Genomic DNA, 16,177 nt, shown 5'->3' with positions numbered 1-16,177 from the left:
TTGATTACCAGACCTTGAAGGTGAAAGGTTAGCATTCCAGGTGAACTGCTAAGATGGCCGAATACACAAACAGACGTGGTCGGACCAGTTTGGTCACATGACTGGCTGACTGTTGGAGTTTTTTTGAATTTGAACTACCAACAGGAAATTTAAAATCAGAAAGCTGTTTTCGCCTGGACTGAGAACACCTCTCTCCTGTCTGCTCTCATCTTACTCTCACCAGCTTCGGAAACACATGAACCCCACGAGAGAAAAGTCTCCTAGAGTGAACAAGGTTTAAGAGGAATACTGGGCCCCAACGAAACATAAGACTACTTACAAAAGGACTACAGTGAACTTGAAGCACAGTAAACAAGAAACTCTTCCTATATTGCCTCAAACTTCTCCATTTTCATTTTTCTTCTGTTCTTTTCTGTCCCTATTTGCATGTGTGTATCGCGTATGCTTGCTAGCGTGAGTGCGTCATATATCCGTAGGCATTAACCGTATTAGAGTTTAAGTTTAAGCTTTAATAAATTTCACTTTTCTTCTTTAAACCTAAGAAAGCCTGTTTATGCTCATTTCTTTGCCTTATAATTGGAAAGTGGTGAAAAAGGATTCACCAAGGGGGAGTTCAAAACACAGTGTGTTTAAAATTAAACCCTGTTACAACAAGACCAGGTGAAGACAGTAAAAGACCCCTAGACACCTTTCTCACCTTGCCATCTTCTAACACTAGATCATGGTTCCTGAGTTCATCTTCCAGATGATTGGATGAGATCAAGTGAAGAAACATATCCACTGAAGCATCCTCGTGCTATATACAATATAGAAGAAAGATTGGGTCATTATTCTATGCAGATGAAGAACGAATGAAATCCACAGAAACTGATCCTATCCAACAGGTACAATGCACTTTCTATCTGTCAGCCTAAAAACAAAGACTGTTGGAAGGACAGCCAGAATGCTAATCATGGCATCTTGGCTCAGGAGGCTGTCCAAAGGTGGGGAGGAGGAGAGGGGAAGCATAATGTAGTGGATTCAATAATTAGGGGCACAGATAGCATCCTTTGTAAGGAGAATCAAGAGTCCCACATGAATGTTGCCCATCTGGTGCCAGGCTGAGGGACATCTTGAATCAGCGTAACAAGATATTGGACAGAGAATTGGAGGATCCAGTCATTGTGATCCATGTCAGGACCAACACCATGGGGAGAGTAGACAAGAGGTCCTGTTTGGAGAGTACCCGGAAGTAGCTAAATTAAAGAAAAGGACCTCCAGAGTTATAATTTTTGGATTATTGCCCAAGATACATCATAGAGTCATAGAGTTATACAGCACAGAAACAGGCCCTTCGGCCCATCGTGTCTGTGCCAGCCATCAAGCACCTAACTATTCTAATCCCATTTTCCAGCACTTAGCCCACAGCCTTGTATGCTATGGCATTTCAAGTGCTCATCTAAATACTTCTTAAATGTTGTGAGGGTTCCTGCCTCTACCACCACTTCAGGCAGTGCATTCCAGATTCCAACCATCCTTTGGGTGAAAAAATGTTTCCTCAAATCCCCTCTGAACCTCCTGCACCTTACCTTAAATCTATGCCCCCTGATTATTGACCCCTCTGCTAAGGGAAAACGTTTCTTCCTATCTAACCTATCAATACCCCTCATAATTTTGTATACCTCAATCATATCTCCCCTCAGCCTTCTCTGCTCTAAGGAAAACAACCCGAGCCTTTTCAGTCTCTCTTCATAGCTGAAAATAGTGAAAATTGGTGTAGGGATAAGCAGATTAGAGAGGTGAACACGTGGCTGAAGGAATGGTATGAGAAAGAAAGGTTCCATTTCATGAGACACTGACACCAGTATTGGGAGAGGAAGGAACTGTATCGTTGGGGTGGGCACTACCAGAACTGGGCGAGGACCAGGGTCCTAGTGAAAAGGATAAATCGGGCAGTTACAAGGATTTTATACTAGTAAACAGGGAGTGGAGGGGAGGGCTCAGTTGGAAAAAGTAGTATAAATAATAATGTGAAAATAAATGAAACGGAAGGAACATAGCATAAGAAACAGGAGCACAAGTCGGCCATTCAGTCCTTTGAGCCTGCTCCGCCATTCAATGATATCATGGCTCATCTTCTACTTTTAAGAGAGTAGTGTAAGAGTCAGAAATAGTGCTTTAGGCATTACAGGTAAAGAGAAAACTTGCAAAGGATATCAAAATCAACACAAAACATTTTTTGCAATTGTATAAGGAAAAAGAGGGTGATCAGGAGCAATGTGGGCCCTCTGAAAACTGATAACAGTGATATCGTCAATGGAACTAAGGAAATGGTGGACATGTTGAACATACAAAAAAACAAATTAGGAGCAGAAGTAGGCCATTCAATATGATCATGCCTGATCTGATCTGTTTGTGTTTCGAATTCCACACTCCCATCTACCCCCAATAACCTTTGAATCCCTTGCCGAACAAGAATCTATCTACCTCTGCCTTAAAATTATTCAATGACCCCGCCTCCACCACCTTCTGAGGCAGAGAGTTCCAAAGTCGCACAACCCTCTGAGAGAAAAAAATTCTCCTCATCTCTGTCCTAAAAGGGCGGCCCCTAATTTTAAAACAGTGCCTCCTCGTTCTGGACTCACCCACAAGAGGAAACATCCTTTCCACATTCACCTTGTCAAGACCGTTCAGGATCTTATAAACTTCAATCAAGTCTCCCCTCACTCTTCTAAACTCCAGTGAAAACAAGCCCAGTCTGTCCAACCTTTCCTCATAAAACAACCTGCTCATTCCAGGCATCAATCTAGTAAACCCCCTCTGAACTGCCTCCGACGCATTTACATCATTCCTTAAATAAGGAGACCAAAACTGCACACAGTATTCGAGATGTGGTCTCACCAATGCCCTGTATAACTGAAGCATAACATCCTTGCTTTTATTTTTAATTCCTCTCATAATAAAGGATAGCATTCCATTAGCCTTCTTTATTACATGCTGTACCTGCATACTAACTTTTTGTGACTCATGCACGAGAACACCTAAATCCCTCTGCACCTCGGAATTCTGCAGGCTTCTCTATTTAAGTAGTACTCTGCTTTTTTATTCTTCCTACCAAAGTGAACAACTTCACATTTTCCAATATTATGCCGCGTCTGCCAGATTTTTGCCCACTCACTCAACCTATCTATATCGGTCTGCAACTTCCTTATGTTCTCTTCACAATATATTTTCCTACCTAGCTTTGTATCATCTGCTACCATGCCATCACTCCCCTCATCTAAGTCATTGATATAAGTTGTTAGAAGTTGAGACCCCAGCACAGACCCCTATGGGACTCCACTCATCACATCCTGCTAATTTGAAAAGGATTCATTTATGCATATTCTCTGTTTTCTGCCAGCCAGCCAATTTTCTATCCATGCTAATATGTTACCTCCAACACCATGAGCTCCTACTTTGCACTATAACCTTTTATGTGGCACCTTGTCAAATGCCTTCTGGAAAGCCAAGTACAGTACGTCAACGGGCTCCCCTTTATCCACAGCGCATGTTACCCCTTCAAAGAACTCCAATATTCCCAATTACCTTGAGTTTTTCTAAGTGCCCAGCTATACCTTCCTTAATGATCAATTCTAACACCTTCTCCACGACAGACATCAAGCTAACCAGCCTATAGTTAACTGTTTTCTGCCTCCTCACCCCCCACACCCACCCCCCCCCCCCCCACCCCCCGCCTTCTTGTATTTGCTACTTTCCAGTCTGATGGAACCTTTCCAAAACCTAGCGAATTTTGAAAAATTAACACCAATGCATCTACTACCTCATTAGCCACCTCTTTTAAGACCCTAGGATGAAGTCCATCAGGACCCGGGGACTTGTCAGCCGGCAGCTCCATCAGTTTGGTCAGTATTTGTCTGAATAATTATTGTGCATCAGTATTTACACAAGAGAAATAGGTCAGCATGCCAAGGAAACTGATAGTGAATCAGGGACAGGAGACAGGATTTTGTTTCTGGGGTCAGGAACCCTACTTTGGAACCATTTCCGGGTCCTGACCCCACACTTTGTGGGGAGTGGGGGAGGGGTTGGATGTAATCACAACCCACAATTTTCACCCATGTCAGCTGGAAAGTGGCTGCAGGGCAGGTTTGGGGGCCAATTAGCAGTGGCCGGTGCAGGATGGAGGCGGGACTTGTAAAGTGCTGGCCTGATTCAAAGGCATGAGATCAGCCATTAGTATGGGAGCCATTTACATTCATCATGCAAACTTGGTTCGCGGATGCATCCCTGGAGATGCTATTGGAGGCAGTGAGAGAGAGAGAGTGTTTTCAGAGGGTGGCAGGAGAAGACTACCCAACTAAACAAACCACTCCCTGGCTGGAGTGTCCCTTGTCCCATAAAATCCATCCACGGAGTTTGTGGGGTGGAATGAAGAGCTGCAGCACCCTGGACTGCCCGAGGATGAAGGCATCATAGCAGTTGCCAGGATAGTGAGCGCACACATGTATGAAGCTCTTGTTGTGGTCGCAGACAAGCTGAACATTGAGGGAGAGGAAGCCCTTCCTATTGATGCATCTCAATGGCCACTCACTTGGCGCCTTGATGGCCACATGGGTGCAATTGATGACTGCGCTTTGTGCCTGCAAGGCCCCATCTATTTGAAATTGTATGTATTGCCCAGCATCCGTAAATAGGGCATCAGTGACCTGCGAGATGCAATGATGTGCTGCCACTTGAGAGAGGCCACCAAGGTCTGCTGCTTGGAAAGAGCCATAGGTGAAGACGCTCAAGGTCACAATGACTATCATGGCTATTGGCCAGCCATGGTGAGCAATGCTACGAGGTCTAAGGTCTTCCTCAATGAGGACGCAAATCTCAGTGGCCATCTGCCCAGATAGGTGCAGTATCCTGCGGCACTGATTTTCTGACATGCCCAAGTTACTTCTTCTTCAGCAGTAAACTCGATGCTGAGGGTATGACTCCATTGCCTTCCCAGCCTTTCATTCTTCTCCTCTGTCTTCTTCATGCCAATGCTCTGCATCTGCCCCTAAGGATGTTGATCCTCATTGCTACTCAACCCCATCACCGAGCACCTGAACAATGTAGGCAAATGTGAGGTCATCTACTTGGACCTAAAAATGATAGAACAGGGTACTTTCTAAATGCTGAAAAGCTAGAAACAGTGATGGTCCAAAGGGACTTGGGGTCCAGGTGCATAGATCATTAAAACGTCATGAACGGGTACAGAAAATAACCAAGAAAACTCATGAAAAGCTGGTCTTTATATCCAGAGGGCTAGAATTTAAGGGGTAGTAATCATGCTTCAGCTATAAAAAGCCCTGATTAGATCACACCTGGAATACCATGAGCAGTTCTGGACACCACACCTAAGGAAGAATATATCGGCGGGAGTGCAGCATAGGTTTACCAGAATGATTCCTGGACCCCAATGGTTAAATTATGAGGAGTGATTAAGCAAACTAGGGTTGTATTCCCTGGAATTTAAAAAGTTAAGGCATATGTAAGGGGAAGAGATAGGGTAAATAGAGAGAAACTATTACCGCTTGTTGGGGCGTCTAGGACTGCGGGCATAGTCTAATAATTAGAGTCAGACCTTTCAGGAGTGAAATTTAGTTTAAAAAAACTTCTATGCACAAGGAATGGTAGAAATTTGGAACTCATTGACTTTCAACTCAATGACATCCAACGAGATTATGGCTGATCTATGACCTAACTCCATAGACCCATCTTTGCCCATATCTTTTTGTTAACAAAGGTCTATCAATCTCAGATTTAAAGATAACAACTGATATGGACAAAAGTAGGTCTATGGAGTTAGTTCACAGATTAGCCATAATCTCGTTGGATGTCTAGCCAGTTCAGAAAATGGCCTAGTCAGATATTGGTACTGCACATACCTTGGAAACTAGTTTAGAGTTGAGATCAGCACTTGGTGAGTCATCTGGACATGAGTGGTCAGGGTAGCAGTGAAGGATGCTTTGTGTTGCTAGCTCACTGGAGGGCAAGGTTGCAGATGAGTATTGTTGCAGAGGACATGGATGAGGACCTCAATGGAGCAGCATACAGAGAGCGCTGATGGGCATGCACACCGAGATGCTGGATGCAATGGTTGGCCTGCCAGACAGCCTCCTGTCACTGTCAATGAGCATGGAGGGGTTCACTCCAACTTGGCAGAGCTTCACCTCTCCGTAAACTCTGCTCCATCTCTCTATCATCCTACAAACTAGAGGCACTGCCACTGCCACTGCCGCCCTCACACCTGTTGCAACCTAGAGAACAGTGCAATCACATTGACAGTGCTGACGTGTGTGCATATAGAACAGTGCAATCACACTGATAGTTGCAACTTTTATGTGGACAAGTCATCTACCCCTCTTCCTCCATGCCTCCACTGTGAGGATACAGCAACACTCCATGAATTCAGCACAGCACCTCCAGAAACAGTCCACAGTCTTTCTAGACATTTCGCAATAGAAAAAATTCCCAAAAAATTACCTTACTTGCAATTTGGGTGCCTGGCCCTTTAAGTAACCCAACTGCAGGACCCATCTTGCCCAAGTTTGGAATCCTGGCATCAAATCAGCCAGTTGGGCTGTGCGATGTCATAATAGCATCGATTCAAAATCTTCCAGCGTATGCAGGGAATGGACCTGCATGCACCCTTCTCCCCCAGAAATAACACACAGGCCATGCAGATAACAGCCAGCGGTGCCTCGCGCCTGGGAAATGGCTGTAGGCCTCCGTAGCTTCACTTGAGGCAAACAAATTTCTACTCCCATAGGTTTTGCTAAAATGTTCACATTGAGTTGAAAGCCAATGAGTATGACATGTGCTTAGGATTGCAATGTTTTCCTAAATTTTGCACCCAGCATTTTTTAAGTCACACAACATTGTGTATTTATATGGGGCTTTTAACATGGTAAAACATTCCAAGGTGCTTACAGGAGAGTTACCAGACAAAATACTGAGCCACATACAGGCAAAGAGTTGGTTGTAAAGAGCAACTTAAAAGGAGGAGAGATAGGTCGAGAAGGAAAAAAGGTTTAGGGAGACAATTCCAAAGCTTAACAGCTTAGAAAGCTGAAAGCACAGACACCAGTGGTGGAGCAAAGGAAATTAGGGATGTGCAACAGGCAAGAATTGAAGAAGTGAAGAGATCTCAAAGCATTTCAGGACTGGAGGAGGCTATAGTGATAAAGAGGGGTGAGGCTACGCAGGGATTTGAACACAAGGATGAGAATTTTAAAATTGAGATGATGACGGACCAGTAGGTCAGCAAGCACAGGGGTGATGGGTGAGCAGGCATTGTAAGTTAGGATACGAGCCACAGAGTTTTGGACAAGTGATCTAATTTCCATCAAACTTCTTCAAAGATATTACCCTGTTTATATGATAATGACTTCCAGCTAAATCCATCATTTCTTGTAATACTCAGCGTTACCCAGACTCTACAGGTAGCATTACCTTCCATTGTGAACCATTTGTAGCATGGGGGATAAATAATCTATCAAACACGTGTGAAAATGGCCCGTGACCTGGGAAAATAAAATATGTGTCAATATTGATAGTTTAATAAGTTAATTATGTGCTATCTAGACTGACTTTAGAAGTTCATATTCTGATGTATCACCTTATGTTGATTTCATCCTAGCTATGTAGGAATGTTGCTATTGCTAAGCACAAGATCCAAGTTTAAACCTCATTCTTATTTTAACTGCTCCAACTATACACTTTTCACACATTTCTTGGGATGATCTAGCCAGGTTTTGGATGGCAGGTTAAATAGAGACATTCCTTTACACTGCATTTGAGCATCTAAGATTGAAATTTTCATGTCAATACCCAGCTTGAGACCAAAGTTTCACTTGTCGACTTATCAAAGGGCTGCCGACATTGCTTTTTTATTCATTTATTTATTTTTATTTAGCGATACAGCACTGAAACAGGCCCTTTGGCCCACCGAGTCTGTGCGACCAACAACCACCCATTTGTACTCATCCTACATTCATCCCATATTCCCTACCACATCCACACCATTCTCCTACCTACACTAGGGACAATTTACAATGGCCAATTGACCTATCAACCTGCAAGTCTTTGGCTGTGGGAGGAAACTGGAGCACCCAGCGGAAACCCACATTGTCACAGGGAGAACTTGCAAACTCCGTACAGGCAGTACCCAGGTCGCTGGAGCTGTGAGGCTGTGGTGCTAACCATTGCACCACTGTGGGTACATTAAAAGGGATATGGCCATTTAAAAAGGAAAATGGCCACATACATGGGGATAATAACTGCAAAATCATCTAAAATAAATATGCATTTGGAAAAACCAGTGGCTGCTATGGATATGTAGAAGCAGGAAATGAAATCTGTGGCCAAGTGCGGTAGTAGGCCAGTATGCAATTCCCTGCTTGATGCTTGGCAAGGTGGATGGTCAGAACCTTTTGTTGTTTGAGGGTTTTATACAAATCAAATAGTCAATGTTCCTCTTATTGTGAGGTCTTGCAACTCACATAGAATGTATGCTCGGAATGGTCATATAATCTTTGGCATTTAAAGTGACATTGTACAAAAACTGGGAGAATCGACTGTTTGAATTCTTGTTACAACAAGCACTCAATTTTCTCAGTCATGAAAAGAGATACAAACAAGGATCAGACACTGGGCTGGATTTTAAAGGGCCCCCGACATCGGGCGTTGTGGCAGGGGGGCCCGGAAAATGCCTCTGGGAGAGGCCCAGCCTGAAATTGCTGGCAGCAGCGAGGCCTTGTGGTGGGAGGAAGCACAGGTTGTGGGGGGGGTGGGGGGAGGGTGGCGATGAAGCGTTGTGACCTGGAGCGAGTGGCCAACGAGGGCCGGGAGGGGGGTTTGAAGTGGTGAGCGGAATGAGCAGCTGATGGGGATGAAGCAGCAAGGGAGAGCGAGTGATGAACAGGTAGTGTGAGGGGGTTGAGGCCAGGAGCAAATGGCGAGCAGATGGGCATGGAAGGCAGCGCCGGGGAGAGAAGCGGGATATTGTTGGGGGTGGTGTGGGATTGCAGCAAATGAATTTCATTTTTTGTGATAAATTGAGCAGAACCATCTTTAGTCCTGGCAGCTGCTAAAAACTTTGCAGTCAGTGACATTACAGTGCATTAGGCTGCATTTGTGCATGTACAAGTGCTGCGCCACCTAGTGGTTGAATTGTCAGCAAATGCAGCCAAAAGTTAATGAACTTTGTGGGGGAGGGGGGGGGGTACAGAAGATAAGGATTATGGGGGGGTTAGAGGACAAGGAATTAACTAAGTGGATTTGGGTGGGGAGTGGGAGAGCGGATAGAAACATTGCTTTAATTTTTTTACATTAAATCTAAAATTCCTACTCCTTTAAAAATTTAAAGTAAATGTTAGGGTTGGAAGCCCTTTAAAAATGTTGTCGGCGCCTGCATAGCGGCACCGGATGCTGTTGCTGGGGACGGACTGCCCACCCCCTTCGTGGAGTAAAGCCCGCGCGTGCGGCTGCCATTTCTTACGACCGTTGCCAATTATGGCAGAGGCAACATAAAATTCAGCCCTAAGGGTAGGCTGGAAGGTCAGTCCAACTGGTGGAGGGGAGGGGGATAGCCCTACAGGTTAATAATCTGTTAGATTTTGCTAAGCTTGAAGTCAGTCCTAATATAGAATCGCACATTGTAAAAGGACGAGGCTGTCCAATGAATCAACATTTCACAATGCTCCACAAAACCATAGAGGAATGGACAGTGATTTGATTCTACGTCCCTTCTCCCTCTTCATTTCCCAAAGCTACTAATTCTTACTGGGATACTGAAGAAACCAGCAGACCTACAATCTTCTGACAGTAGTCTCTAGATATCAGTCATGAGTCCTGGATGAATATTACGCAGGAAAACTGAAGCCTCCACAGACAGGAAATCAAACCTAGAACGTTTTCTTTAAAATTCTTTTATGGCCATTGCAGGCTAGGCCACCATTTGATGCCCATTTCTAATTGCCCTTGAGAAGGTGGTGGTGAGCCACCTTCTTGAACCACTGCAGTCCTTGTTGTGTAGGTACACCCACAGTGCTGTTACAGAGGTAGTTCCAGGATTTTGACCCTGGAAGGAACAGTGATATAGTTCCAAGTCAGGATAGTGTGTGGCTTGGAGGGGAACTTGAAGGTGGTGGTGTTCCCATGCACCTACTGTCCTTGTCCTTCTAGGCAATAGAAGTTGTGGATTTGGAAGGTGCTATCAAAGGAGCCTTGGTGAGTTGCTGCAGTGCATCTTGTAGATGGTACACACTGCTGCCATTCTGTGCTGGTGGTGGAGGGAGTGAATTTTTGTGGATGGTGTGCCAATCAAGCAGGCTGCTTTGTCTCGCATGGTGTCGAGCTTCTTGAGTGTTGTTGGAGCTGCACCCATCCAGGCAAGTGGAGAGTATTCCATCACACTCCTGACTTGTGCCTTGTAGATGGTGGACAGGCTTTGGGGAGTCAGGAGGTGAGTTACTCGCCACAGAATTCCTAGCCTCTGACCTATTCTTGTAGCTATGGTATTTATATGGCTACTCCAGTTCAGTTTCTGTTCAATGGTAATGCCCAGGATGTTGATAGTAGGGGATTCAGTGATCGTAATGCCATTGAATGTCAAGGGAAGATGGTCAGATTCTCTCTTGTTTGAGATAGTCATTGCCTGGCACTTGTGTGGCACGACTGTTACTTGCCACTCATCAGCCCAAGCCTGGATATTGTCCAGGTCTTGCTACATGTGGACACAAACTGTTTCAGTATCTGAGGAATTACAAATGGTACTGAACACTGATTAGTGCACATCCCCACTTCTGAATTAATGATGGAGGGAAGTCATTGATGAAGAATTTGAAGATGGACACTCCCCTGAGGAACTCCCGCAGCAATGTTCTGGGGCTGAGATCATTGGCCTCTAACAACCACAACCATCTTCCTTTCTGCTAGGTATGACTCCACCAGTGGAGATTTTCCCCTGATTCCCTTTGACTTCAGTTTTGCTAGGGTTCCTTGATGCCATACTCAGTCAAATGCTGCCTTGATGTCAAGAGCAGTCACTCTCACCTCACCTCTTGAATTCAGCTCTTCTGTCCATGTTTAGACCAAGGCTGTAATGAGATCTGGGGCTGAGTGACCCTGGCAGAACTTGCTGTGTAAGTGTTGCTTGATAGCACTGTCGATGACACCTTTCATCACTTTTCTGATGATGGAGAGTAGACTGACAGGACGGTAATTAACCAGTTTGAATTTGTTCTACTTTTTGTGGACAGGATATATCTGGGCAGTTTTACACATTTTCGGGTAGATGCCAGTGTTGTAGCTGTTCTGGAGCACAGGTCTTCAGTACTATTGCCAGAATATTGTCTGGGCTCATAGCCTTTGCTGTATGCAATACCTTCAGCTGTTTCTTGATATCTTGTGGTGTGAATAAAATTGGCTGAACACTGGCATCTGGGATGCTGTGGACCTCAGGAGGTGGCCGAGAGGGATTATCCACTTGGTATTTCTGACCAAAGATAGTTACAAATGCTTCAGCCTTGTCCTTTGCATGAATGTGCTGGGCTCCCCCGTCATTGAGGATGGGTATGTTTGTGGAGTCTCCTCCTCCTCTGGTTAGCTGTTTAACAGTCCACCACATGACTGGATGTTGCAGGACTGTAGAGCTTTGATCTGATCCATTAGTTGTGGGATTGCTCAGCTCTGCCCATCATATGCTGCTTCTGCTGTTTAAAACGCATGCAGTCTTGTGTTGTAGCTTCACCAAGTTGGCACCTCATTTTTAGGTATGCCTGAGCTGCTCCTGGCATGCTCTCCTGCACTCCTCATTGAACTAGTGTTGATCCCTGGCTTGATAGTAATGGTAGAGTGAGGGATATGCTGGGCCATGAGGTTACAAGTTGAATACAATTCTGCTGCTGCTGATAACCCTCAGTGCCTCATAGATGCCCAGTTTTGAGCTGCTAGATCTGTTCTGCATCTATCCCATTTAACACGGTGGCAGTGCCACACAACACGACAGACAGTATCCTCAGTGTGAAGTCAGGACTTGGTCTCCAAAATGTTTGTGTGGTGGTCACTCCTACCAATACTGTCATGGACAGATGTATCTACACAGGTAGATTGGTAAGGGTGAGATCAAGCAGGTTTTTCCCTCTTGTTGGTTCCCTCACCACCTGCCACAGGCCCAGTCTGGTAGTTATGTCCCTCATGACTTGGCCAGCTTGGTCAGTAGTAGTTCTACCAAGACACTCTTAGTGATTGGCATTGAAGTCCCTCACCCAAAGTTCATTCTGTGCCCTTGCTACCCTCAGTGCTTCCTGCAAGTAATGATCAACATGGAAGTCATCAGTAGGAGGTTTCCTTGCCCATGTTTCACCTGATGCCATGTGACCTCATGGGGTCAGGAGTCAATGATAAAGACTCCAAGGGCAACTCCCTCCTGACTGTATACCACTGTGTTGCCACCTCTGGTGGGTCTGTACCCAGGAATAATGATGGAAGCGTCTGGGACATTGGCTATAAGGTATGATTCAGTAGTATGACTATGTCAGGCTGTTGTTTCAATCTGATACAACTTACTGTTACACTGGGTGATGCCTTCACTTATTGGGCACTTTGGATAAGAAACTTTCATCCAAGTTCATTTTAAACCCAAGTCTTGAAGCAAATAAATGTTGTGATAATCTTGCTTTAAAACCACATACATGGAGGATTCTGCTCTACCAGCTCTTACAGATTTGCTCACTCACCCAGATCATGGCAAAGTCCTGCAATCTGCACACACAGTATGTCTCGTTGGTCAATCTTCAGTTCCAGTTTTCGGTCCCTCTCCCGCTCAGCTAGAGCTCGTATCAACAGGTATGCCACACTGCAGGGCAAGAAGAGAGAATTTAAACAAGGATGCCCATTCTGATGAAAGATCACAGACCTGAAACATTAATTCTGTTTCTCTCTCCACAGATGCTGCCAGACCTGCTGAGCATTTCCAGTACTTTCTGCTTTTATTTCAGATTTCCAGCATCTGCAGTATTTTGCTTCTATCTTTATACATCACCTGTCATAGAGTTTTTAATACAGTAAAAATATGTAGATTTTACTGGTGAAAATCATCTAATTACAAACAGCTCCAAATTTTCAACACCCAATTTCTTGCAAACATAGAAACATGGAAACTTTATGGCACAAAAGTAGGTCAATCAGCCCATTGTGTCTGTTGGCCAATAAAACAGCAATCCAGCTGAATCCCACTTTCCAGCTGTTGGTCCATGACCCTGTAGGTTATTTCACTTAAAGTGCATATCCAAGTACTTCCTTAAATACGATGAGGATTTCTGCTCTATCACCCTTTCAGGCAGTGAGTTCTAGACACCCACCACCAGTTCTGGTATAATTGTTCAGCTGTAGCTCAGTGGGCAGCTCTCCCACATCTGAGTCAGAAGGCTTTGAGTTCAAATCCCACTCTGGAGAATTTTGCATGAAAATCTAAGTGCCAACAGTGTTGCACTGTTGGAGGTGCCATCTTTCGGATAAAATATTACATCAAGGCCCCGCTTGCCCTTGAAGATGGATTTAACAGGTCACGTGACACTATTTTGAAGTGAATCGAAGGAGAGAGGTAATGCAGGATAGGTGAGACAGTGATTGAGAGTCAGAGAGAGAGCGGTCAGGCGAGATAGTGTGAGAGGGTGTGGGGGATGTGAAGCATCTGAAGATGTCCAGGCAACAGAGGGAGTACGAGAGAGGGAGAGAGTGTGGCACAAGGCACAGCAAGTGAGACAGTTATTGGGAGGCTGAAAGAGAGTGGGACAGGTGAGCCATTCCAGGCGGGATATAGAGAAAGAGATGAGGCAGGTTAGGCAACAGTGTAAGAGAGAGAGACACAAGCCAGGCGAGAGAGTCAATGAAAGGAAAAGAAAGAAAGAAGTGAGAGTGTAATGGAGAGAGAGGTGAGCCAGTCCAGGTGAGAGACTAAGTGTAAAAGAGAGAGAGGTGAAGGAAACCAGACAGGTGAGTTATTTTGTGAGTCAAAGAGAGAGCGTGTGAGAGTTGAGGCAGTCCAGCCAAGAGAGAGCGAGAGAGAGATGTGAAGCAGGCCAGGCAAATGAGTGAGTGGTTTTTAGAGAGAGGAAGAGAGATGCAGGCAAAGATGTTGCCAGGAATGGAAATTTTAGCTATGAGGAAAGATTGGATAGGCTGGGTACTTGTTTTCTTTGGAACAGAAGAGGCTGAGGGATGATTTAATTGAGATGCATAAAACTTTGAGGGGCCTAGATAGAGTGGATAGGAAGGGCCTATTTCTGTTAGTAAAGAGGTCAATAACCATGGGTCATAGATTTAAAGTAATTGTTGGAAGGATTAGAGGGGAGTGAGGAGTAATGTTATCACCCAGAAGGTGGTGGGTGTCTGGAACTCTAGAACAAATGTGGGTCCATTACAGGCAGGGTCAGGAGAATTTATAATGGGGAACTGAGAAATAGCAGAGAAGCTAAATGATTACTTTGTGTCTGTCTTCACTGAGGAAGATACAAGAAATCTTCCAGAATTAGAGATCCAAGGGATTAGGGGGAATAAGGAATTGGAGGAAAGTAATATTAGTAAGAAGGTTGTATTGGAGAAATTAATGGAGCTGAAGGTTGATAAATCCCCAGAACCTGATATTCTACATCCCAGTGTGTTGGAAAGAGGTAGCTATGGAGATAGTGGACGCATTGATGAACATCTTCCAAAATTCTATAGATGCTGGAGTGGTTCCTGCAGATTGGAAGGTTGCAAATGTCACCCCACTATTTAAGAAGGGAGGGAGAGAGAAAACAGTGAATTACAGACCTGTTAGCCTTACATCAGTCGTTGGGAAAATGCTAGAATCTATTCTAAATAATGTGATAAATGGACACTTGGATAATAATGATCTGATTGGGCATAGTCAACATGGATTTATGAATGGGAAATCATGTTTGACGAACCTGTTGGAGTTTTTTGAGGATGTTACTAATAGAATTGATAAAGGGGAGTTGGTGGACATGGTATACTTGGATTTTTCAGATGGCTTTTGATAAAGTCTCCCGCAGGAGGTTCATTCGCAAAACTAAAGCACATGGGATAGGAGGTAATATACTGGCATGGATTAAAGATTGGTTAATAGGCAGAAAGCAGAGAGTCAGAATAAATGGGTCATTCACGCATTGGCAGGCTGTGACGACTGGGGTACCACAGGGATCAGTGCTTGGGCCCCAGCTGTTCACAATATATATCAATGATTTGGATGTGGGGACCAAATGTAATATTTCCAAGTTCACAGATGAGACAAAACTAGGTGGGAATGTGTGTTGTGAAGAAGATGCAAAGCGGCTTCAAGGGGATTTGGACAGACTTAGTGAGTGGGCAAGAACGTGGAAGATGGAATATAATGTGGAAAAATATGAGGTTATCCACTTTGGTAGGTGGAATAGATGTGCAGAGTATTTCTTAAATGGTAAGAGATTAGAAAGTGTAGATGTACAAAGGGACCTGGATGTCCTTGTCGATAAGGCACTGAAAGCTAGCATGCGGGTGCAGCAAGCAATTAGAAAGGCTAATGGTATGTTAGCCCTCATTCCAAGAGGATTTGAGTACAAGAGTAGTGAAGTCTTGCTTCAGTTGTATAGAAATAAAAACAAGAAATGCTGGAAATACTCAGCAGGCCTGGCAGCATCGGTGGAGAGAGAAGCAGAGCCAAAGTTTCAGGTTAGTGACCCTTCTTCAGAACTGACCTGAAACGTTGGCTCTGCTTCTCTCTCCACAGATGCTGCCAGGCCTGCTGAGTATTTCCAGTATTTCTTGTTTTTATTTCGGATTTCCAGCATCTGCAGTATTTTGTTTTTATTCAATTGTATAGAACCTTGTTTAGACTGCATTTGGAGTACTGTGTGCAGTTTTGGTCCCCTTACCTTAGGAAGGATATTATTGCCATAGAGGGAGTGCAACGAAGGTTCACCAGACTTGTTCCCAAGATGGTGGGACTGTCCTACAAAGAGAGATTGGGGAAACTGGGCCTGTATTCTCTAGAGTTTCAAAGAATGAGAGGTGATCTCATTGAAACCTACAAAATACTTAAAGGGATAGTCAGGGTAGATGCAGCTAAGTTGTTTCCCCTAGAACCAAGGGACACAATTTCAAAATAAGGGGAAAGCCA

At 44.5% G+C, this 16,177-nt stretch overlaps 1 protein-coding gene across 1 annotated transcript in view; it reads right to left on the bottom strand.

Moving 5' to 3' along the window:
• LOC137378320 (deoxynucleoside triphosphate triphosphohydrolase SAMHD1-like) overlaps nucleotides 1-16,177 on the bottom strand; it is a 63,608-nt gene that overhangs the window by 26,490 nt on the left and 20,941 nt on the right. The window contains exons 6-8 of the mRNA XM_068048580.1: nucleotides 12,756-12,874; nucleotides 7,468-7,538; nucleotides 698-796 (exon numbers count right to left, since the gene is read on the bottom strand). Coding sequence (XP_067904681.1) covers nucleotides 698-796; nucleotides 7,468-7,538; nucleotides 12,756-12,874 — 289 coding nt within the window. The remainder of the gene's footprint in view (nucleotides 1-697; nucleotides 797-7,467; nucleotides 7,539-12,755; nucleotides 12,875-16,177) is intronic.

The sequence above is a fragment of the Heterodontus francisci genome, chromosome 16 (genome assembly GCF_036365525.1).
Source record: "Heterodontus francisci isolate sHetFra1 chromosome 16, sHetFra1.hap1, whole genome shotgun sequence".
Taxonomy (NCBI): Eukaryota; Metazoa; Chordata; class Chondrichthyes; order Heterodontiformes; family Heterodontidae; genus Heterodontus; species Heterodontus francisci.
This window is presented reverse-complemented; position numbering and strand designations above follow the sequence as displayed.